Source organism: Talpa occidentalis, unplaced genomic scaffold, assembly GCF_014898055.3.
Source record: "Talpa occidentalis isolate TD23 unplaced genomic scaffold, MPIMG_talOcc4v2.1 talOcc4.16, whole genome shotgun sequence".
NCBI classification, from domain to species: Eukaryota; Metazoa; Chordata; class Mammalia; order Eulipotyphla; family Talpidae; genus Talpa; species Talpa occidentalis.
Window position 1 is genome coordinate 9468293 of NW_023601653.1, and position 25599 is coordinate 9493891.

At 48.0% G+C, this 25599-nt stretch overlaps 1 protein-coding gene across 1 annotated transcript in view; it reads right to left on the bottom strand.

Annotated features, from left to right (window-relative positions):
- ABTB3 (ankyrin repeat and BTB domain containing 3) overlaps nucleotides 1–20922 on the bottom strand; it is a 239971-nt gene extending 219049 nt beyond the window's left edge. Inside the window, exon 1 of the mRNA XM_054696080.1 lies at nucleotides 19381–20922. Within this exon, the coding sequence (XP_054552055.1) occupies nucleotides 19381–20542 (1162 nt within the window). The 5' untranslated portion in view covers nucleotides 20543–20922. The remainder of the gene's footprint in view (nucleotides 1–19380) is intronic.
- Between the last annotated feature and the right edge of the window lie 4677 nt (nucleotides 20923–25599).

Genomic DNA, 25599 nt, shown 5'->3' on the forward strand with positions numbered 1-25599 from the left:
GAAAAAAATCCAAAGATACCAAGGTCTTTTTATCTAAGGACAAAATCAAATCTCCCTCCAATTCTCTCTACCTAGCAAATCCCACAAACTACCAGAGAAGGGAGCATTGAGCTGCTTTTCCCAGAGACACATTTTTGGGTCACCTGCACACTAGAGTTTGCCTGTCTTTTCAACCCTGAGACATAATCCACACGCAAGACACTTCACTCTCATCTCTAATCACTAAACAGCCTACAAACAGAAAATAGAGGTAGGTAGAAGGGACTCTCATTCCAGGCAGAGAGCTCTTGAACAATGGTAAAGCAAGGTTGGCCCCCAGCTAAAGGCTAAGCCAGCGAGGATGAATGGCAGGTGGAAAGGTCCTTGTCTTCCATTGGAAATAAACAAGGTGGGACCATAAAACAATGAGGTTGAATGCTTTTTAGTCAGCAGCTAATTTCTTTTAGAGTCCCTTTACCCATCCAGGTGATTTTAAAAGCAAATCAATCATTTTTAAAAGTCAATTTACTCTTACTGATCAGGTTGCTAAATTAAAACCCAGAGAAATATTAAATTCAATCTGTGTTGAAGCTCAGCATTGCATGGAATCCAGACTGTGCTCATTATCAAGGACAGGGGACAATGAATTTAATGCAGAGGGCCTGGCCTGGCTCCACCTTTGCTTTAGCAAATATTGAAAGTGATCCAGAATGCTAGGATCGTTCTTCATTGCTGAAGGATGAGCTGGTCATAGGTGTGTCAGTCATCACATATTTATGAAGCCAATTATAATCAGTGACTTTGGAGAGTTGGAGGAATCACTTGTCTGAAGATGAGGTCGTAGAGAAACTGGACCTCTGAAGTGCTGGGATTCAACTTCAAATCATGGATTGGAAATATCTATTTCCTTCTTTGATAGGTACATAGTCAGCCTGAAACACAATCAGTGCCATTAGCCCATGACCAGGCTGGCTGCTAACCCAGTCCCTATCCCTTCCTGCCTTATTGAAAGAACTCCAAATGGGCAGTGGTGGTGGAAACAATATGTCCAGCTAAAGAACTAAATTTCTTAACCTCCAGAAAAGAAATGATGGCTGGGCGCTAAGTGTTGGTCAAAGAGATTCAAGCAAGATTACTGGGAAGGACATCAGTGACACTCCTTAGAAAAAGGGCTGATGGATGGAGCTGGAAGGGATCATGCTCAGTGAAATAAGCCAGAAAGAAAAAGAAAAATACCGGATGGTCTCACTCAAAACAGGAAGTTAGAAAACCTAAATAAGGGACCAGGAAAAAGACTAATTATAATAAAGTAAAAATCAAAATCAACAAGCAACTATAAACCAGAGACACACTATGTGGGGGGGAGAAGGGAGTAGGATCAAAACAAGGGTGGTGGGAATTGCATGGGGGCTATACCTAAGATGAAAATGCATACATTGTACAAAAATGAAAAATGATGTAAAAATATATATAAAATTTTAAAAAAAGAAAAAAAAAAGGGCTGACTCTACCAGCTGGCATCCGTTCCTTCCTTCTTTGTCATTTTTCATTCTGCTTAAAATGCAGAAGCAATGGCTGGAGCTCTAGCAGCCATCCTAGGACCATGAGGGCACCTTGAGAATGTAAACCATGTGCTAAGATGGCAGAGCAGAAAGATCAATGAACTGTAGATGTTGTAGAACCACCTTCCCAACCTTGGACTGCCCACCTGCCTTGGAGTAAGATAACCAACTCCTTGCCTTGCCTTGTTTGAGCCACTGTTAGTTTGAACTCTGACACTACTTGCCAAATACTATGGGGCATCTGATTGGCCAATTAAAATCAAGTGTTCTTATTGGTCAAGGATGACTCCTTCACCTCTGACCACCTTTAGCCATCAGAACATTCTAATTGAATCCATGGGTTTGTGGTCCAATTCAGGGAGAACTGGTCAAGTGACAGCTTCCTGAGTACAGGAAGAGGGACAAAGGAACTGAAAGATCCAGATTCTGCCTTCAAAGAGCTTATGGTATAAGGGGAGAGGCAGGGCACAGTCCCAGAAAAAGGCTTCCGGCAACCTAAGGACCTATATTATCCACTCTCAAGTTGACTACAGACAGCCAGTCAGTGATGTGGGGTTGCAAAGAGGGGAACATCTTGTTGCAGGGCAGTCCTGGAGGGGTGTAGGACTTGACTTGGAATAATGCAACTGAAAGAAAGGGAGAAGGGAAGGTCATCCAGCTAGGTGAGTAGAAGCTTGGAATTAGGAATCAAAGTATTCAAGGGAGCCTGGGAGTAACCTGGGGGGCTACAGAGTTTCCACTGTGGCATGATTGGCAGGGGGGGCGGGGTTTACCAGGATAAGGATCTGAAGTCAAGTAATAATAGCAAAGTGAAGCTGATCTGGGCTGTCAGGAGGGATGAACTGGGACCAAGAGAAGGTGGAAAAACAAGACTAAGAGGAGGATCCAGTAAGAAGTTGACTATGTCTGTCTATAGGTGGCTGGGACATGCTGAATGGGATGGGGTGCAGTGTCTCTGGATTGCAAAGCTGATGGGCAAATAACTAGGATAGCAACAACCACCACGGTCCTTCCAGCTGAGGGCCACTCTGGACAGCCAGAAGGACAGCACAAGCCAACTACACATCTTCCCTCCTCTCCTCTTCTGCAGGCAGCCTCCTTGAATGGAGCTTCAGCCTTCATGTTCCTTTTATGCCATGACCAACCCCAGTCCCTAAAGTAAAAGAAAGTGTGTAGATGGCATCCATAGTAAAGAAAGACACCAGCCCAGATCCAAAGAAATGTGGCTTGGAATGGAAGGCACCCAACTTGTCATCAAGAAGTCACGGAATTCTAGAAAAGCATGGGTTCCTGGAAGCCTCCTCAGGGATAAGCTTACCCACTGGTATTCAGACTGGGTTCCCTATGGCCATAGGTTCCACTACTCATAAAGAGGGTGCTGAGTGGACCAAAACCACTTTGCTTTTTCATGTTTCATTTATCGAGGTTCCTAGAAAGACTCATTCAGAACCAAAAGGTCACTGTGAAGTCTAAAAACCATTGACAACATACTCATCTTACAGAGGAAGAGACTGAGGTCCACAATACCCTGCACACTCTTGCTTGTAATTTTCGGTGGAGGTTTACATCTCCTGGGTAGCCACACAAAGTTGGGGCCTCGCTGTTCCTATTCACAGCCGGGTCCCCAGCTCCAGGCACAAGGCAGAGGTTTCACAAGCACCTACTAAATGGAATTATGCACGAACGGGGACAAAGCAGCTCAATACCACTGTGACTCAACCCTGGGTCATGCCTGTGGCTTGGCGTGGCCCAGTTATTACAGGGGACCGAGTTCAGGAGTGTGGTCAAGGCCATCCTTGGCACCCCTGCTCTCACAGTTCCAGCGACCTACCTGTGGCAGGTTCAGGTCTGTGCCCCAGACCTGTCCACGGTCAGCTGTCTCCAGCCTCCACCCAGCTCACATCAGCCTGTGTCTGAGTAATGGTGTGAGCTCTTTATGGGCACCCCTCCATCCTAAGCTGTGTTGTCTCTCCAGCACCTGCCTGGATGATGACCGGCCCCAGCATTGCCCTCCTGCCTCTCATCACCAAATTCCTGAATTTTTTTTAAACATCTGACAAATCTTTGAAAACACACTTGGGAGAGTGCAGATTGGAAAGCAACTAAGCTGAAAAGGGCTCCAAGGCTCTGCTGAAGCTCCCAGGAGGGGCTTTTTTGCCTGGGGTTTTTGTTTCCTTCTCTCCATCCTGGGAAGGTTAGTCACTCGGTGACCCCAGGGCTGAATCAACGTGAGGGAGCTGCAGGAAAAGGGACAGGGAGCTGTTTTGAACAAAGAGACCCTGCAGGCACCGACCATGGCTTTGTTTCACATCTTTGAGCCTGAATGCCCAAAGAAGCGAACTTGCTACCCAGATTCCTGGACAGATTGGGGAGGGGCAGGAAAAGGCTCACCCCTGGCTTTGCACAGTCTTATTACTGCAACGACCGTGCACGCACGGTGGGTGTGGGCATGGGTGGGGTGCCTTTGCTGGGCAGTAAAAATTCAGAGTGACCTTCTGAGGCCAATCTCAGCGTCATTTCTGGATATTCCAAGCACAGAACCATTTTTGTTTCCATCAGGCAACTCAGTTCTAGGGCCTCTTCTTGGGTTTTCTTGAGCCTATAAAAATAACCGAAGCCTTACAAGTGAAAATTATCAGCTCTAAAACATGAAAAGAATACTGTAAGGCCATAATTAATAACTATGTAATTAAGTGGCTCTAAAACCCAGAACATGAAGTCAGCATCATGAATTAACTTCAACATTCCTCACAATTTCATTACATTTGAGGGGAGAGTGGCTACATAGGTTTTCCTCATTTTGTATGAATTTCTGAGGATACGTGATGATGACAGAGAAATCAGAGTCTACTGCACAATAACCTAAAAGCAAATTTTTTTCTAGCCATAATATAAATTTAATGGTAGTTGTTGAGTATTAGGTGGGATGGCACCTCCCAAGATGGGGAGTAATGTTAGAGTTTAGGAAATGTCACAGCTACCTATGACAATCTACAAAACTTCAGCTACCAGAACTCAATCTAGACTCAGCAGCTTTGGTAAATGTCTGAATTCTGACAATTTTGTTAAGCTGAGGTAAATGCACATGCATGTGAGCAGGCATACATGCATATATGCATGCACACACATACCCACACACACACAAAAATCATGCACACACACAACCACATGCACATGTACACATGGGTGCATGTGTGCGTGCACATTCACATGTGTGTTTGCACCTACATGCAAACACACAATGTGCATGTGTGTATGCACACACATGCGGCCACAAGCACATACATGTGGGTACACTCACATGTGCACACACATGGGCAATGTGCATGCACACAGACCAGCTGCCTGTTCCCCACTACTGCTGCAGTAACAAACACTTGCCCTCACTTCATCTAAATGAAAACAAACCGAAGCCCTCCTTGATATATGATGAACAATCAATAACCTCCTACTTCTCCTTTCATAGAAAACTCATTTTATTTTAAGGAAAACATGAAGAGTGATTAACATCCATAACAGAGACCCAGGGAATGGAATACATAAGGATTTCTGGTTCTGGCAGGCCTTGCGACAGAAATCTTTGGCAGAGTAAAAACAACAAAGGTAGGAGACCTCCCTATAAACAGGTCTCTGATGGGCTCGCCCATCTTCTTGAGCCCCCGGTGCAACACAAGGCAACCTCTTATGTGGAAGCAGAATGAAAATTACATCTGAGTTATGGGACACTGGGCTATGTGCCTTATTTTGCTCTGTTCTCCTGCAGAAAGAGCTTGCTTACACTGGGTCACTGATACCTCCAGAAAGTTCTGCAGGGGGTAGGGTTTGGGGGTGAGGCTTGGGTAGCCTGTGCTGGAGGCCTTTTCTTTCTGGACCAATGGGAAGTTGGCTCAGGGGCCACCAGTATTCTGCAGAGCCCAGCAGAAGTTACCTGCTCCACTGTCCCCTCTCTCCAAGAAGCACATGGACTTTCTGACCTGCCCGTAGCAGTATCTGAAGCTCCAATCAAAATGTTCTGTGCTCCCAGTGAGGGTGGGTAACATGAATAGCCCCTTCCCTCCCATGGCTGAAGATGGAAGGTATGGGGGCCAAGGTCAGGCTCAAGGTTCCACTAGGACCTGAGAGTCTGTAGGAGAACAACTCCCCATGTCCAGAGGTTGAGGAGTCTAAAGGGCTGGGGTCATAATCTCATCCTGATTAGTCTCCAGTAGGGAAACCTGTGTCCTCTCCCTCCCGCCCCACCTTTGGGATATTCCAGGTTCTCAGAACCCTTGGGCACCATCAATGCAGAGTGCCTTTTGGGAAGCTCAGGAGGTGCTGGAGTGGACCAGGAGTCAAATGCTGGGTGCTGCTATTGAAGAGGGGACCTTGGCCAGAGGATGTCACTTCTCCCAGCCTCAGCTACTTCTCATGCAAAATTAGGATAGTGATGCCTACCCATATTACCACACAGGGCTGCTATGAATAGGAAGAGAAATACTGGATGGGATTTTGTAAACAGTGCAAGCCTAAGAATTTATAATAACAAGGCATGGGGGGTTCAAAATGACCATCAGTGCAGCTGGAAGAGCAGTAAGCAGCTCCTGTCTGCAGTGGGCCCTTGCTTCAGTTTTACTCAATTGGCAGTTTATTCAATTTGTTCCCCGGCCAGGGGGGAAGAAGAGGCAGACCTGAGCTAGTCAATAGGAAGAGTAGGTTAGGCCAGCTCAGATAAAGTATTTGTATCAATTAGTGTGCCACTGTTCTAGGGGGCAAATGGTTGTGATCTTTCCAATCACAAAACGGGACTTGGCAGTGATGTCTGTTGTTCCTGTTACGCAGGCGCCTGGCACTTAGGGGCAGGCGCTGAGCTGCTTCCCAAATGAAAAGCTAAGAGAGATAAGAGAAAGAGATGGATAAAGCAATAGAACACAAATAACAAGTGGCAGGAGGGGGAGCTTAGACAAGCCGAGCACCTTTACAAGTCCACTTCATCAATCTGATGAAAGCCATTGACAGTGCACAGAATGGCTGGGTTTGTTTTTGTTTTTGTTTTTTACCCCTATGAATTGACCACAGCCTGCCTCAGCAGGATCTAGACACAATCTTGGTGTCATCAGAACATTTAAGGAATGTTCATTTAAGGAGTTGTCACATGCAACAGATGGCCAACGTGGTGAACAGGAGAGTCTACAGATGAAGGGCCATGGTGGCTGGGGGTGGGGGAGGAGTCCCAGCTCCAACTCCCCACCACCCCCTGCTGTGTGGCCTTGAGTGAACTCCTTTACTTCTCTGAGTCAGATTCCTGGGCTATGGATGGGCGTGGAGGATTCAATGAGAGTCTTTGGGAGAGAGCTCAACACATGGCAGACCTCGGTCAAGAAGACCTGCTGTCCATCCTCCTTCCTGGAGCAGTCTGCATGGCAGAGAGATGCCAGCCTGGGGTTTAGGGAGCTGAGGTCCAGGACTAACCATGAAGTGAGGTCACTTAGCTGCTAGCTCACTTAGCTGCTAGCAGTGGGGCGACGCCATGCAAGTCTCTGTGTCCCCCTACTTCTCAGGTGTCTGGCTTGCAAAACCTACCTGATGCCCAGACTAAAGGCAGCGGGGCTGCACTGGAAAAATTACCAAGGCTTCTTGCAGCCTAAGATCCAAGAGTCTATGCAGACACAGCTTTCAACTTTGAATTAGAGCGAGGTGCCTTCTCACAGGAAGAAACTGGGAATAAAGGAATAATGCGCCACCATTTCTTTTCTGTTCTTCAAAGGGATGCAAGCTTTGAAAAGGAGAGAGTTTCAGAGCTGAAAACTTGGAAATACAGAGGAAGACTCCCAACCCATTGTTAACGGCTAGTGCCTGGTTCTTGAGTTGCCTGTTAGTGAAGTGGTATCGATCATTCTGTACAGGCACTGTTCTAAGTGTTGGGGTGACAGTGGTGAACATGACAGACATCCTGCTCGCATGGAGGTTCTGTTCTATGGCTTCATTCATTCATTGAACAATGAACCAATCTAAATCATTCATTCATTGAATAAGTGCTAGTCATGTGCCAGGCATAGTAGTAAAGATGAGAAGATGAATAAGAACGAGGTAAACAGGTGAGCGGACTATTCAGTATCACCTGGTGAGTGTTGTCCCAAAGAATGCAGAAGACTAGGGAGGGAGAAACCCAGGAGTAACAGCCGACATGCACAAGACACTCACAGCCCCAAACTAAGTGCTTGGAAAGGTGCCTGCCTTTTGTTTTATCCCCACATCTCTCCTAGGAGGTGGGCACTCTCATAGGGGAGGAAACTGAGGCCAAAAGGGAACTTGTCCAAAGTGGGACTGCCAGTAAGGGATGGTGCTGGGGTGGGAACCGGGCTGTTGGGCTGCAGACATGTGTTTTATCTATCTATCTATATATCTCTCTCTATCTCTATATCTCTCTATACCTAGATAAAATCAAAGGGTAAATTGTGGGGAAGAAGAATTGTGAATCTTAACCCGCACTACCACCCCTCAATGTCTGGTATCCCTTTGCTGGCCACAGCCATCTCTGGGTGGACAACTCACATTTTACAGATGGGAAAAGTGAACCTTTACAGATAGGGCAGCTGGACCTCCCTGGACCTCACCCCCCAGTGTGAAGAGGCTTTGTCCTACAGCCCAGGAACCTCTTCTCCTGAAATTGCTACCATGAAGGGTGAGGTTGTTCAACTGGGTGACTTTGTGAATAAACTTCACCTGTCTCAGGCCTGTGAGCTCACTGAGGGTAGGAAACACTTCCAGTTTTGCCAGCAAGCATGAGCCCAGGCCTCAATGCTCAAAGTCAGCAAAGAAAAGTCCACAGGGGTAAGGAAGGAAAGCAGTGCCTGTCCCAGTATAGTAAATTTTCTGAGGCATCCAGAAAGAGGAGCAGTGGTGATTTGTATCTGCCCTTTCTTATGCGCATCTCCAGCCCCCTCGCCAAACACCACCCCCCCCCCCCGCCCCCACCACATCCCAGCAATACTGTGAGCTAGAATTAGGAAGAAACAGTGACACACATGTAGGGTAAAGAAAATATCAGGCTTTTCTGCCCTTCCGCCATCAGGATAGATGATGGATCCTTGTCCTGAATGCATGCCTGATGGTGGGCACCTGGAATAGGGTGTGGGCATAGGTAGATGGGATTCAGCTGAGCTAAGACTGTGTTTTTAAGGGCGGCGTCACGGGGGGACGCCAGCAGCCCCAGCCAGCAGCAGCAGAACCTGAAGGAGAAGCCGAAGCAGAAGCAGAGAACGCCAGAAAGCCAGATAGAGTGAAGACTTGCTGGGGCTGGGAGGCCTGCCAGCCTCCCAGCCCCCAGCCAGCACCCCTGCCTGCCATATGCCTGGTGAACCCCAAATAAAAAACCTGCAAAACTACTGAGGACTCTGACTCCTCCTTTACCCGATCTGCATGGGATCAGAAAACCTGCACCTGTGCCCATGTCCTGCCCTTACAACACACCACCCAACAGGCCCCTTTAATCCCAGCAAGGGCCACCTCCAAGGCAGGTCTGTTTTGTAGGGTTTCAAGCTGCCTCTCTGATTTGCTTTCAGATGGTAATGCAGGGGAGCCCTGCATTTGATTCTGCGCTGAGCATGCCTGACTGAAGTAATCACTTTCCTCGGCTCAGCCCCAGTGGATTGGGGACCTCCGTGCCTCGGATTAACGTTTCTTTTTCTGTGAGATGTCTAGCAAAGCCAGAGATGTTCCGGTGGGTCCTAAATTGATGTCCAAAACAGCAGTAAACAGTGCAGCCCCTCACCCCAGGCTGCCTCCCAGGAGTGGTCTGGTTTGGAGGATACCATGCGTCTCGGTGGATGGGAGAGAGGCTGAGAATCTAGAACCTGGAGAGACCGGTGCCCACTCTGCCATGTGCCCTGTGAGCTGGGGAAGGCAGTGTCTCCTTCTGGGCCTCACTTTCCCCATCGGTAAAACGTGAGAGTTGAACCAAGTGTTCCCTCCGGGAAAGACACAGCATGGCGGAAGGGTGGTGGCATTAACCTCCCACAGACTTGCGTTCAAATCCTCTCTCTGCCATTTATTTTCTTAGGGACTGAGGACAAGTAACTAAATGTCACAGTCATAGATTCTTCTTGGTAAGATGACAGTGATATTCTCTAACTGGCCTTCACACCCCCACCCTTTCCTACTATCTGCTGTCTATACTGTCTAACTTTTTAGAACACAAATCTGGTCATAGAATCCCCTTCTTTAAAATCTTTCAAAGGGTCCATTGTCCTCAAGGAAAGTCAGACTCCTTAATCTGGTGCTTGGTCCAACCTCTATCTGCTTCCATCATTTCATTCATCTATTCCAGCACACCAGCCACTCTCATCATGCTCCCTTCTGCCACAGGCCCTTTGCACATTGTGTTTACATCCATGGAGTGCTTTCTTATCTTTTCTACCAAGTGGGCCATGCTTCAGCCTCACGCCAGGCTCATTTGCTCACTTAGCACAGCCTCCTCTTACTCCCAACTACATCAAGAGCCTCATCAAAGAGGCATCTCTCCTTTGTAGCAATGCTCATGGATGTGAAATTACATTATTGTGATTGTTTGACAAATAAACCAAGTCTACCACAGGCCTGCAAGCTCCATGGGGCCAGGGACCATGTAGTTTAACCTCTAACACAGTGCTATGGAAGAAGACATACTGAATATAATAATACCCAACAATGCCAATCTTTATTAAACAACTTCTACATGTTGAGCACCTCCTAAAATTAGATTTAGCTTTTACTAAAGCTAAAGATTTAGTAAACCTTAAGATTTAGCTTTTACTATTATTTTCATTAAAGAAACCTGAGACACAGAGAGGCTAGGTAACTTGCCTCTTATCACATAGCTAGTAAGGGAATGAAGCAGGGTTCAGGGAGCAGATCTTTAAGCAAGGAGGCAGGCACTTCTTAAGCACTTGATGATGATGATAATGATGATGATGATGATAATGATGATGATTGCTAACAGACATTGAGAATTTATGATGCATCCAATATTATTCCAAGGACTTTTACATGAATTAACTCACTTTAATCTCCCAGGAGCCCCAAGAGGGAGAATTAGCATTGTCCTCATTTAACAGAGGAGGAAATTGAGGTTTAGAAATAGTCACTGGCCTGCCCATGGACACCTGGCTTAGAGGTGGTGGAGTCAGAATTTGAACCTTGGTCCATATAAATCCATAGTCTGAAAAAAATCCAAGTTTTACAATTCTCAGGGAGGATCAGGACAAATTCTCTACAACACCACAGATGCCTGCATTCAATTCTAGTGAGAAGGCTGTGTTTCCTACCCAGTTACACAGGGTGTGGACCGAACCATCCCCTGGAGAATACGAAGCCACCCACTGCTCAAGGTCTCAGCTGAGAAGGCTATAAGGTGATCTTGACACCCAGGGCAACCAGGAGGGGAAGCGGGTGGGAGCTAAAAACTCTGTGACCACATATTATATACAAAGATGATCATCGACTATGATGACCACCAGTGCCAAGGTAAGCCCCAAATGCCACCCCACACACCCCTCGGCTACAATGGAATTCTTCTGGGATCGACTTAGAGGCTCATTTAAACCAGATTTCAATGCTGTGCTGTAGCCATTCAGGACACAGGCTCTGGGGCACCAATCCCAACATTACCCCTTAGTAGGGGGCATCGGGAGCCAGTCACTGAACTGAGACTCAGTTTCCTCCCCAGTAAAGTGGGGATAAGAAACACACACTTCACAAGAATGGTGTGAAGATTCAATGAAGTGTGTGTGTGTGTGTGTGTGTGTGTGTGTGTGTGTGTGAAAGAGCAAACAGGTCAACTGACACAGCAACTGCCAGTACCCCTTGTGGGTACCCCTTGTGGGTACCGGGGGTGCTGGTGGAAGAAGACAGGCACATAATACCAGCTACCTGGAGTGCCCACTCTTTGGGATTCATGGTTTGCCCATCCTGAGCGCTTCCCACTGATTCCCTGTTAATCCCTAGAGTGCTCCACTTCCAGTATAGAATGATGATAACAGTAATAATAAAGATAAAGGATAACAGTTGTTAATACGTATTTGACAGGAGACTAAGGAGAAAAACACTTTGCATTCATTACATATTTATGGTTTTTATATTGTCTCCATCTTCACAAACATCCCATGAGGCAGTCCAGAGCCAGATTGCCTGGGTTTAAATCTGACCCAACCTCAAGCTACCTATGTCACCTTAGGCAAATTCTTTAAACTTTCTGTTCCTAAACTTTGTAATATGTAAAATGGAAATAATAATAAAAGGAAGGAAGGAGGAGGTGATGAAGAAGGAGAAAATAGTTAAAATATGGTGGCAGAGGTGTCTCTGTCACAATTTATGGCCCTCTAATAGTGTAAAACTGTGGCTGGAAGTAGCTGTCTTTTCCAGAGACCATAATTCCCAGTTCGCTTGTATCCAGTTGAGGCCACATGAATGAGTTCTGGTCATTGTAATATGCAAGGAACTAATATGCCCACATGCAGGACTGTCCTATAGAAAGAGACACACCCCCCCCAACTCTCCACATTCTTGTCATCTCCAATCAGAGAAGTTCCTGGGAGTCACAAGTTCCAGAGGGCAGCACCTCCATCAGCTTCTATGGAACAGAGAGCCTCCCTCCAGTGCTGTGAATTGCCCTCAACATGAATAAGAAACCAATTTCTGTGTTTAGCCACCAAGGTGTTAGGGTTTATCTGCTGCCACAGCATCAGATAAGTAATAAAGAAATTGATACCAGAAGTGGGGTATGCTTAAATCTGTGACATTGGCTTAGAGGTCAGATGGTGGGTTATGATAATAGAGACTGGGAAATTGGAGACTATGTTATACAGCAATAAAATGGTTGAACAGTCAGCTGTGATCAGTTGGAAGGCAGAATGGATGCCTAGTTAGTCTATCAACTTTAGAAGAAAGATGTTTGAAAAAAGAATGGTAATAGAGTTTGCTGATTATTCCTGGCTGAGTTTAGCAAGGTATTAGGAAAAGAGAGGAGTCCAGGCATGAAGTAGCTAGTTTGCAAGCAAACTTGGAAAGCAATAGTGGAGAAAAGGGGAAAAGCAACTATTGCTTGACCCCAAACAACAGAATAAAAATTGAGAAGACTTTTAAGTGAAATATCAGGTGACGGGTACAATTTTTGTACCTAAGTCTGATGGCCTCAAGGGGGCTGCCATTAAATTGAGAGAGAAATAGAGGTACGGAGTTAAGAAAGTGAAGGAATCACCCAAGCCTAAGAATTAGGTATAGGAAATAACTTTGGGTGTGGATACTGGATACTGGCATACCAGATATCATAGAAGAAAATCCTACTGAGCTGTGGAGGAAATTGCATTGGCAAATCTGCAAGCCTGGATTTTCAAAGTCCTCACAACATTAAAAGAATCCTTGGGCCCCTAAAAGTTCCTATAGAAGGTCCAGAAAGTCATACTTCTCAAGATCCACTTCAGCTGAGACAAAGAAGAATAAGGAAGAAAGAAAATCCTTCCAGCAGCAGAGCTAGGAGTATGGAGAACAATGAACCAGGACATTCCTCCCAGAGAACAGAATCAGTGTTTAAGCAAAGAACCTTATCCATTTCTAGGGCATGACCACATCGTGGCTGCTTGGGGGGTATGTCATAGCTGCTAAAAGTCAATGACTTCTATGTCTCTTCCACTGTTGCCTTTTCCAAATGAGTTACCTTCCAACAGGGGACATGGGCATAGAGTGGCAGATACCATGCCTCTTTTCGCTCATGGATTCATAAGCCATACGGGCCATGCTTGCTCCAACTGATAGGACAGAGTTTCACAACAAAATTCTGAACTTCAGGTTGGAAGCAGTGATTGTACAGAACAAGGACACCTCTGGTCAATGATATGTGGGCACAAGTGACATTGGTCCCTTCCAGGCTTAGCCCATAATAGCTTTCTCAAGACTCTCCACACATTTTTTTCTTCCTCTTGGCTGGATGAATGTCCAAGGAAGACTCTGAAGGTCATGTGTTGACAATAAAGAAAACAAAAGTACCATCAGTCTGGATACTCACACCATTCCTCTCCCAATCAGACCTTATATTATGTTAAGCTCCTGAGATTTGGGGGCTGTCTTTGATAGTAGCTAACATAACTGTCATGATGAAAACAGTTCCTGACACGTAATAAACACTATGCCAGTGACGCTACTATTATTACAATATCTATTTACAGAGGGGGAAACTGCAAGTTACGTGTATGTCTAAGTCCAAAATCAACCAGTGTCACCTCTGGGGTTTTAACAAAGCTCTCAACTGAGTCTACTTAGGAGGAAACAATCAGAAAAATCCATAAAATGGGGCATCATACATGACAACTTTCTCAGGTACTTTAAAACTGACAGTTCCCTGGGGAGAAAGGTCAGAGGGGCTGCCCAACATTGGAAGAGATTAAAAAGAGCCAAAATCAAATACAATGGATCGTGGTGTCAATAAAAGATACTTTTGAAGCAAAAAAAAAAAATAAATAAAAGAGGCCTGCTCCTTTCAGGCTGTAAAAAAAAACCCAAAAAACAAAAACAAAATCAACCAGTATTTTATATTTGCCTCTCAGTAGATGATAGTCAGGCCCATTTTATAGATTTGGGTGTCTAGTTCAAGGTCACAGATAACAGCAGGCCCAGAACTAGAGGCCTACCTCCTATTCAAAGACCCTCAGCCTCCCACCCTTCACCAGTCCCCCCAGGTCTTCAGGCTGGCCCCCCATTGATTTACTGTACTGCTATTTTAAATTTATGTTCCAGGAAACCCCCTACCTGCACCTGCCCCAACACTAAACTGACACATCTGCACAGAAAACCAAATAACCTGCCACTGACCCAAATTCCAAGTTTTAATTTACACTGAGCCAGTTAATTAAAACCGTGCTCTGTGAGCACACAACACTGTTGTGGCTGGCTCTTGAGATAACTTTTGCTGTTCTTCATAAGCAGCTAGGCTTCCTTTATGACATCTTTGCCCAGCCACACTGCACCATGGAATAGCCAACCAACTTGGGGTTTGACTGCTGAGTAAGCACTTTGTGCAGAAGCAGAATGTATGGGGCAACAGACCTAAAAACCAACACTACCCACCAAGCCAGTGTTGGTGAGGCAAGGGCTCATGTTAATTAATGTTTATAAAGTGACTGGGGATCCCCAAAATGAAAAAGACTATTTAAAATCCCCAAAGTATTATTATTATCACCAGTAGGAATAATCTTTTTTATAAGAAGCCATTATTATCTAGTGCCTACTATGTGGCAGGTATTTTCACATACTTGATCTGATTTAATTCTTTAAATCACCCTATGTGGTAAGTTTGAGTTTTTTATGTTTTTTGAGGGGGGGTTAGGTGGAGGATAATCCTCACTGTACAGGTTAAGAAAACCAAATTCAGCAAAATTAATTCACTTGCTACACAGAAGCAGAACCATGATTCCAAATTAGATCTTGCCTCTTTCAGTTTTCCTTAAAATTCTTTCTATATTTATTTTTTAAATATCTATACCTCCTTAATACCTGGGAGACATCCAGTAAGACTGAGTAACTCACGCAGAGCAGATGGCTTCAGATGTCACCTTTTTTTTTTTAAGATTTATTTATTTTTATGCAAGAACCGGGGTACAGGCCAGATGCACGGGAGGGTGAGAGGATTCACCAGAGACAGAGCGGGGAACAGAACAGGCAGACTGACGAAATACACTGCTGAGGGAAGCAGTGGGCGAGACAGACAGGAGAGGTCTGCCATGCCATGTGGGATTCTCGCTGGCCGGGATGGAACCCGCACTGCAGAGGCTGTGGACAGCTTCACAGTGAGGTGCTCAACCGCCTGTGCCACCAGGGAGGCCCTCTTTCTATATTTAAAACAAGATTTCACTCAAAGATGTTTATGGCTTTTGGGGGGAGGGTATTTCTTTTTTTATGAAAGTATATTTTACAATCCAGGAAACACACAGATCTTAAAGATATGATACAATATGAACGGACCTCTAAAGCTACACCCTATCAATAAAGGGACATTTCCATTACCCCAGAAAGTTCTCTAGTGCCCCTTCACTATAGATGCCTTTAAAAAATAATACAACAAATGAAATGAGCTACCTTCTTTTGACCAAGACAATATTTTTACTACTTTGGCAGTGGAGTTACGCCCCTGGGGTCAATCCCTGATGGAGTTACAATGAATTATTTGATGGGGAAGAGGAACTGAGTTAAAATTCTATACTATCATCTCAGATCTTCAAATGAGCTGAAAATAAGCATAAGAAAACAGCCCTAAAGGACAAAATGGTTACCACAAAGTCCATGCCCTAAGCCCATACATGTGATTTTCCTGAACCCTAAGCCCCCTCACTTACAGCCAGTGACCTTTTGCTTTCTGTGTGGAGTCCATGTAGTTTGTGTCATGATTCCTCAGTTTAAAAGCAGCAAATGAAAAGCGTGAGCAAGTGCAGAGATGGCAGTAAGAAGGGGCAACCAAGGTAGAATGACTTGACATTTGAGACGATTCAAGAAAAGACATCAGCTTCTTTAAAGATATCATTGCATACCATGGTATAATAGCTCGCTCAATTCAACAGGTATCTCAGGCACTCCAGCTGTGTGGCAGGCCCTCTCTAAGGCTTGGCAGAAGATAAATAAACATGAAATCTGGTATCACCCTATTCAACTAGGCAGGAAGAAAAGGTATATAAATTGGGCCAGGAGGAATGTCAGCTATGAAGGGTCTCTGTGCAATGGTGTAGGGCATGAAGGGCAGGTAGCATGGCCTGAGTGCAGGGAAGTGTCACTAAAGAGCAAGACATTTAAGTGCCCTATGCCTCAGTTTCCTCCTCTGCACAATGGGGTAACAGTCGTACCTTTTCAAGGGAATGTTGAAGATCACCTGAGTCAACATACAGAATAGTAACGGATTCTACTACTATTAGCAGCATCTAGCATCAGTTGGATACTAATGCTGGCTGTTACTGCCTTTGTAACTCAGTACTTGCTCAGTTCCTAGATTTAGTAGCTGTTCAATACATATTGATGAACAAATGCATTCACAAATGAATGAATAACTGATGTGATTGGCTTAAAGAGGGAAAAATCAATTATGTAAGGCATGAGCTCCTTAATAAGGCTGGCAGATCAGAAAGACTGCCATGCAAATAGTCTTTAAGAAATAGGTTTGATGTTTAATGTATGTTTCAGATCTCTAAGAAATGAATCATTCATTCTTTAGGTCTTCTGTATAGTGACCTGCCATTTTAAACAAATTTAAGGAGAAGAAATGAAGAGATAACAAAGAAATTATAGTATATCTCATACCAAGAAACGGCTAAAGGGCCCTGAAGCTCCGAAGTTAAGCTCTGTGGTGTGGGAAAGGCTGTGATGGCAGTGAGCCCCAACCACTACACACTCACCCTGCCCAAAACCAACTCAGCGGGCTTCTTCCTTAAATTATACTTACTCTAAAGAGGATAAACAAAAAACTGCCTTTAAAAGACATTAAGGGGGCCTCCCTGGCGGCTCAAGGGGTTAAGCACAGCACTGTGAAGCTATCTGCAGCCACTGCAGCACGAGTTCGATCCCCAGTCTGCCAGGGAGCTACCCACATGGTGCAGCAGACCTCTCCTGTCTCACCCGCTGCTCCCCTCAGCAGTGGATTTCAGCCAGTCTGCCTGTTCTGCTCCCCACTCTGTCTCCAGGGAATCCTCTCACCTGCACCTCTGGCCTGTACCCCAGTTCTTGTATGCACAAACAAACCTTTAAAAAAAATAAAATAAAAGACATTAGGGATCATAAAAGTAAAACGAATTTGAAAAACTGCAAGCAGCTACTAACACAAACAGCCGCAAGGAGACCTGGGGCATGTGTTAGCTATCTAGGCCATTTTACAGAAGAGGAGACCGAGGCTCAGAAAAGGGAGTGCGCACCCAAAGTCCTAACTTCAAGAGAGGGCAAAGAGCGAGGTGAGCAGGCTGCCCAGATCCCCACACTGCAGGCCCCTCCTCTCAGAGGAGACAGATCCCACTAAGGGGGTGGGGAGAAGGCGGCATCAAGCAGAGCAAGGGTTTGAGGGCCGGTATGAGTAAAGGATGATTGTAATTAGGGAAAGTGAGAACAGGTGCAGCGGGTGCACATGGTGGAAAGAGCAGGCCCTCTGCGGTTTTTTTGGTGGGGTGGGCTCCAAACAAAGAACAATCCAGTCCAGTGCTCCTGGGGTGCAGGTGAACCCTCCCCCTCTGAGATCACTGCCTCCTCCCAGATGTTTCCTAGTCGACAGGATTTCCCATTGGAACGCAGGGCAGGGAGTGCAGAGCCGCTCAGATTCCCTCTCTTTAGGGGTTGCGCCCCCGACCCGCAGCAGAGGGGGAAGGGCTCCTGCAGAGCTCCCGCGGAAGTCGCGATGGGGCCCCCACCGCACATGCACGCGCGCGCGCACACACACACACACACACACACACACACACACACACACAAGCTGGGCTCCTTCCTTCCCCTCCCCCAACTATGATCTAAGCCAGGTGAAGGCACCCAGGGCTAGAGGGTCGGTTCCCAAAGGGCTTCTGCTGGAGCCAGCGGCCCGCGCGCCTGCTTGCTCCTGCCCGCTCCGGCTCACACTCACCGGCAGGCGCTCACAAACACGCACACAGTCAGACACACACTTGGCACCCCCAGTGGCCGGGCCGCGCCCACCGCATCTCGCGTTCAGCCCCCGGGAAGCCGGCAGGCAGCGACATGAATGAAATCTGCCCAGTGAGGCTGCATTTCAGCTCCAACCACGCAATCTCTGGCCAAACCGCCGAGTATGAACAAAGTTTTATTTCGTTTTTAGAGTCTCCAGTTACCCTTCTACCATTTCCTGTGGAAAATTGAAGCTTTGAAGTGTCTAGCGTCGGCTTTCGCAGACTGGCAGGACCGCCAGCTCCATCTCTCGAAAACAAGAGGGCCCCGCACCCCGCCCCCCTCGGCTCCAGAACTGCACGTTCACACCCCCTGGAGCTCCGGCCTCCAAACAGGGGTGCGCGCGAGGGAAAGACAAGCTGCTGACAGCTACCTCCTAAATTGACAACCCTCGCCAGCCCCCCCACCCCCCATCCAGCCAGAGTCCCTCGTGGCGCTACTCAGACCAAGTGGTGTCAGCTGCAACTCCCAGCCGCCGGGAATCCCGAGCAGCGAGCGCAGGGCGGCCAGAATCGCGGGCGAGGGCTGTCCCCTGCTCCGCAGCCACCAGCAGTGCGCTCCGGCCCCCCAAAACTGCCCCGGAAAAACTTGGGACCTGTAACAGCCTCCTCGTTCCACCCTCTCGCCACACACACCTCTCCCCACTTGCTCTAGGCCAAGCCAACTCTCAACCGCGCAACCCTTCCGGCCTCTCCTTCACGGGCGCACCCACAGTGCCCCCCGAGGGCGCAGGGAAGTGCTGGAAAGGGGCGGTGGGAAGAGGCATGCGCCTCCTCCCTAGTTGCAGCGTGCCAAACTTGTGCGCCCGGGAATTTGGCATCTTCAAGGTCAAAACAAACAGGCTCCGACAAAAATATGTACTGGGCGTGAAAGACTGCAAGCCTGCCCCCCCCCCCAAAAGGGTGGTGTTTTTCTTCCCACCGCCTGCGGTAGGCAGCCGCCACCCCGCCGCGCGCGCGAGCCCCGACCGCGCGCTCCCGGACGTGGGAACCGGCACGCGTCGCGCGCAGCGCGCGGCTCCCCAGGGCGGGCGGGAAGTGACAGGTTCCCCCCGCCCCCGGCGCGGTGTTCTCAGAGCGCTGGGACAGCAGCGTGTGGCCGGAAAGGCGCGGGAGGGGGCGCCGAGCAAAGTTGGGGCGAGAGTTGGCTGCGCCGGGCGCGCGGGGGCGGCACCCGCGCTGCCACTTACCGCTGGCGTTCTTCCCGCAGATGAGGTGCTGGTAGGGCTGCAGGAGCCCCCAGATCTCGGAGTCGTTGTTGACCGTGTGCTCCAGCGTCTCCACGGTGAACTTGGGCGCCTCGTGGAGCGCGTGGTGGTGGTGAAGGTGGTGGTTGGCGGCCGCGGCCGCAGCCGCAGCAGCAGCCGCAGCAGCAGCGGCCGGCGGGGCTGCCGGGGCCGTAGCGGCGGCCGGCGGGGCGCAACAGCTGCTGCCCCCGCTGGCGCTGCTGGCTGCGCTGCAGGCGCCACCGCTCGCCGCTCCCCCTCCGGGCACCTCCCGCTCCTTATCCGCTGCAGGGGCCGCGCCGGGGCCGGAGCCCGGGCCTGCGCCGGAGCTGGAGCCGGGGCCGGAGCCGCTGCAGCTCCGGGGCAGCCCGGAGGCCACCACCCGCGAGTAGATGTCCCGGAAGAGGCTCTCCATGCAGGCAGTCAGGTAGATGGCGGCGTGCTCGTGGATGCGCAGCGCCACGCGGCTGTCCACCATCCAGCGGTACACGCGGCCCACGGAGAAGGTGAGGCCGCAGCGCGCCGACTTGCCACGGCCCAGGCGGTCGCCGCCGGCGCTGCTCATGTTGTAGAGGGACAGCGCGGCCAGCGCGGCCGCCGTGCAGTGAGCCGCCAGGCCCCAGGACAGCACGATCTCCATGGCGCTCTGGATCTCGTACTTGGTGCACTTAGCGAAGCGCAGGCTCAGGCGCTGCGCCTCTTTGGCGATGCGCACCAGCGCCCGACTCACCAGCATGGACAGCTTGGCCAGCGCGTCTTTGGGCAGGCCGCCGGGGGCCGCCGGGCCTGCCCGGGGGTCCCGCGAGCGCAGCAGCAGCACCTCCAGCTCCTGGAGGGTCCAGGGGACCTCGTCGAGGTCCGGCAGCAGCCGCGAGCAGTGCTGGCCGGCGCAGTCCAGCCCCTCGGAGTCCTCCACCAGGGCAGTGTTGACGGTGTCAAAGCTGTTGTGCCGGCTGTGCATGGAGTCAGCTAGAGGCGGCCAGCAGCTCCCGCCATACGGGTGCGAGTCGGAACAACACAGGGACAAGTTGGAGGAGCGCACCGAGTCCGCCGCGCCACCATAACCCGAGTCCAGCGTCAGATCCTCCAGCGTCCTCACCACCGGCTTCTTACCTCTCCTGGCCATCGCTGCGCCACTTCATGCTGCGGCCGCCGGGGAGCCGAGGGGAAGGCAGAGCAAGAGGCAGCCGGCGCCCGGGCGCAAGGAGAGCCGAGCTCGCGCCGCCTCGGCTCACTTTTCCAGCAGTGGCTCCCAGCAAGTGTCACTACTTTGGGCCGCCGCTCGGAACCGACGCCGCCGGAGCACGCAGGGCAGACCCAGGACTCATCTCCCGGAGGCCGGGCAGAAGCCGAGGCGCACGGAGGAGCGAGCCAGGCTGCGCGGAAAGCTCAAGATGGGACTCGCCCCTTTCTGGCAGGATGGAATTAAAGTGTCTGGCCGGAGCCTCCCCGGCCCGGCTGAACGCAGAAGCCGTCCGGCGCCGGCCGCCGTGCTCGCGGGAGGGAAGCACCCCGGGGCCACCGCCGCAGCAGCTCCGCGGCCAGGCGCGCCGGCTCCGGCTCCGGCTCCCGGCCCAGGCCCGCTCCGCGCCCGCGCGCCCCGCACCGAAGCGCAGCAGCCGGCGCGTCCGCGGCAAACCCTGCCCGAGCCCGCAAACCCCGGGCGGCCGGCGGGGCGGGCGTATGTAAAGCAGAGCCGGCGGACAGCCAATGGGGTGTGAGGATGCTAATTACTTTTTTTATTCCTCGGCTCCATGCAGCCCCGCCCCTCACACACGCCCCCGGCCTTGACCGAGGCTGCAGGAAGTGGGGAGCAGAGGCCTGGGACCAGGGGGCGGAAGGGGTGCTGTGGCGGCGTCGAGGCGAGGGTCCTGCCCCCTTGACTGCTATCCCGGCCCCTCGGCTTTAGTGCCACACCGGGGGGCAGGGGTGGCAGGTTGGGCAGGTGACCCTCTCAACCACCCAGCGAGGTGTGCTCCCCCCAGTGGTTTACGAGGGGTCTGGCCTGGGGTCGCTTTCTGATCCTGCATTTCACGTTCCTTTCTCTGCCTTTAATACATGAAGGTGTTTTTTCCTTCCGCTCCAAGCTCCTCCACTTTTGGGGCCCCAAACCAATTAATGTGACCACTTGGCAGTCCCAGTCTGCTATCGTGGAGGGAAATAAGAAATCAGGAGAGCAGAGGGCTTAGGAGGGTAGCAGTCCTGGGAGGGTGAATCGCAAGATATAAGCCACCTGCAACCTGAGCACATTAGTTGTGCCACCTGGCACAACTTGGTGTTGCCCGGAGGGCTTTGGGACCATCTTTCAAAGGGAAGGTGCCGGTCCCACTTTGTCATGCTGGTAGGTATGTCATCCTGGTTCCAGACAACTCTGCCTTTCAATGGGTAAACTTGCAGGGAGTTTTCTTTTTTGACTAAAGAAAGATACGACATAGGTATGACTTAGCTGCATTTGTGTCAAATGGCATTGTCTTCTATTTGTCCCCGTCTACCAGGGCAGGAACCATAATCTTACTTCTCTGGGGAGCTCCAGCTTCCACTATCTGTGCCTGGGCACTTTGGTGGGGAGTATCTTCCAGCTTCTTCTGAATTCTCAGTTCAGAAAAGCCCTCCTACAGGAAAGTAACCCAGATCTCTCAATTCCTGCTTGGATGCTTTCGTGGGGCTCTGCCCTTCTGAGGCTATTGATTTGGGGGCTCCTGTAGCAAATGCTAGGCTCCTATGTCTAATTGATGTCTAGATTGCACACTGAGCCAGCAGTTCCCCAGGCATGGGTCTGGCACAGAGTAGGTGCTCAGTAATTATTTGTTGAAAATGGGCGAAAGAAAGGACATGCTTTTGAACTAATGGTTTGAAAATTCAACTATGGGCTTTGCCAAATAACCCAATATATGGTGTATGTTCCCCATATCTGTCAGCCCAAATCCACCATCACTCTTTCCTTCACTACAATAAACCAACTACACAGAGTGGAAATTGAAAACCACCTATCCCTTCACCCCAATAAACTCCTACCACCTGTAGCTACCATCCGATACATATGCTCATCACCTCTCACTTTTTAAAATGGTTTCCCCTTTCCTGCTTTTCTCTTCTCCAAACCACGCAATCCAAGAATCTTCCATTCCTCTCTTGAAAAAATTCAAAGTCTCCCTCCCAATCACCTTCCAGATAAGTAAAAGTTTATACTGACTAGGTGGCCTTCAGGGATTTCTTCACTCATTTCCAGATTCTCTTTCCATACTGTTCTAAACCTTTTATAAGAGATTGTGATGATTAGTTTAATGTGTCAAATTGAGTGACCCACAGCTGGCCAGATTAAAACATAGTGTCTGGGGGTACCTGAGGGGTATTGCCAATGAAATTAGCATTTAAATTCATGGACTCAGTATATTGCAGTCAGAGCATCAGCCAATCTGTTGAGGGCCCAACAGAAGCAGCCATGAAGGAATAAAGGAAAAAAAAGTCTTCACTATTTCCTGCCTCACGGATTGAGCTGGAACATCTCCATCTACTCTCCTCCAGCCCTGGGATAGGGATTTACATTAGCACTTCTCCTGGTTCTCAGGTCCTCAAACTTGAACTGGATTATTCCACCAGTTTTTCTGGTTCTCCAGCTTATAGACACCAAATTGTGGGGCTTCTTGGTCTCAGTATTCACATGACCCAGTTCCTCACATAAATCTTTATTTTTTCTGTTTTTCTGGAAAGCCAACTAATACAGGGATACATGGCCTTTAATGCCCGGACCCCTGCCTTTCTATTGTCTATGTTATCACTCTAGCCTCCTGGACATAATTACACTCACATAGACAGCTATACACAGATACACTCACACATATTTACAGAGGTACACACAGATACATGCACACACATGAACATGTATGCTCTAACCATCCTGAAATCACTTGCTGGTTCATCTGACACACCTTTGTAGACATTATTCCCTCAGCTCAACACAATGGCATCCTCTCCTCCACATGGCCAATGCATCCCCTAAGATTCAGCTCCAAGATTACCATCACTGTGAAGTTTTCTTCAATGCCTACTGATGATGCTTAGTTACGACCACTCAGTAGAGTGTCCAAAACAAGAGAACCCACGAAAGCCTCTTGTATAGGGGGGAAAAAGAGACTTAAAGTAATGGATTTAATTAACAGTGACTTGTTTTCTTCTATGGTACCTGTCAATTTGCCAATTTTCTGCCAATTTTCTAATCATGTACCCCAAGTTCATTCATTCAATCCCTTTGAATTTCCTTTACCCTGTCCTTGAAATGAACAAAATAATCACATCTGCCTTTATAAGGTTTTGGGGAGCTTTGTGAGATTTCTCTATGTACAGGAATTTAATGGTGTCCCACACATAATGACCCTATAAATTTCTGTTATTATCGTCTATGTTTTCTTATTTTCTGCAATAAACATTTCTTATAGAGTCAGGAAAAAAAAATCGCAAGTGCTACATATAAAATCCAGCTCATCTTTCAAGGTTGGGCTGAAATGCCCCCTCCTCTAGGAGAATTTGCCAAATCTCATCAGATGTGTTCTTCCCTTTTATGCTCTTCCCTTTTATGCTCCTCTCACCTTCCAGAGGACTCCTAACTGAAATCTGGACTTTTGTCCCCTAACACAGCCCCACTGATCACAAGTGTGTCCCTTAGTATTATGAATGAACCAAAGCTTGCATCCCTCTCATTTACCAAAGTAAATCATTAACAATAATGTTAAGTGTCTGAAGGTGGGTGACACCAGACTCTGAGAATCATAAATGTAAAATATTGATCCCATACTTTTAGAAAATCCCATGACTGCAAAAAAAAAAAAAAAAAAGATGGAGAAGAAAATTTAAATAATCCAAAATCCCATCTCACAAAGGTCATCAATATTAACTACTTCTTATTTTTCCTTCTCATTTTTCTCTTTTTCTTCTCAACATATATATTTTAACAGAGTTGGAATTAGTCTATAAATTATTTTGCATTTTGATTTATGTCCTCAAGAAATTTCCTCAAACTTTATATTATAATCATTTTCCCATGCTGTTAAATATTCACCCCAAAAACTTTTAGGCCACCAAATATTTCAATATGCTTATACCTTAATTGGTCTGTTGATTCCCCATTTGGTTGTTTCTGTTTTCTTTTTTAAAGATTTATTTATGCATACAAGAGCTGGGGTACAGGCCAGAGGTGCGGGGGTGGGGGTGAGAGGATTCACCAAAGAGAGAGCAGGAAGCAGAACAGGTGGATCCACTGAAATACACTGCTGAGGGGAGCAGCAGGCAAGACAGGAGAGGTCTTCTGCACCATGTGTGTAGCTCTCTGGCTGGGGATTGAACTCTTGCTGTGGAGGCTGCAGATAACTTCCCAGTGCTGTGCTTAACCCCTTGTGCCGCCAGGGAGGCCTCTGCTTCTGTTTCCTAACTGGTAAAGCTGGGATAAACCTCTTTGTACATAAATAACACTCTCCCTTATCGCTGGGAGTCTTCTATCTCTTATCCTCTAAGAAATTAAAATGAGCAATAAACAGAGAATGAGATTTAAAAATAAGGGGGAAAGCTAAGAATTAAATTCTTGTGATTGTTTTCCCTATCAGATTAGCCAAGATTTATAAAGGCGGTCATGATGAATGGGAGTCACAATAGGACATAAATTGGGTCAATCTTCTGGGAGGGCAGTTTGCCAAAATGTATCAAAATGTCAACATGCATTGCTTGTGCCTTCCCAGAAATTGTATGTTCTAATGTTACCCAAGGTGGTCCTTGTGAATTTTTTAAAATTATGCAGAATAGTCTTGGGAATGTTGTTTTCACATAGGACTTTGGAAATAACCAAAGCATCTTTCAATAAAGGCAGATGAAATGGATTATAATAATTCCTACAAGGAAATATTAGGCAATTACAAAGACTGGTGATGGTGATCTTTATTTCCATGACATATTGGGGAATGAATAAATTATTGAAAATAGGTTTTGCAATTGCACTTATAATGTGATCCCATTTATGCAAAGTGCTTTACATAGAGCTAAATATGTATATAAGTATGTAAACTTGCCTGAAAAAATGGAAATGATAGCTATAAGTAGTTTTTTAAAATCTAATCCTACCCCTTCTTCTTATTTTGTTCTGTGGTGATTTTAATTTTCCTCTTTGTACTGTTTACAACAAACAGGTATAATTTT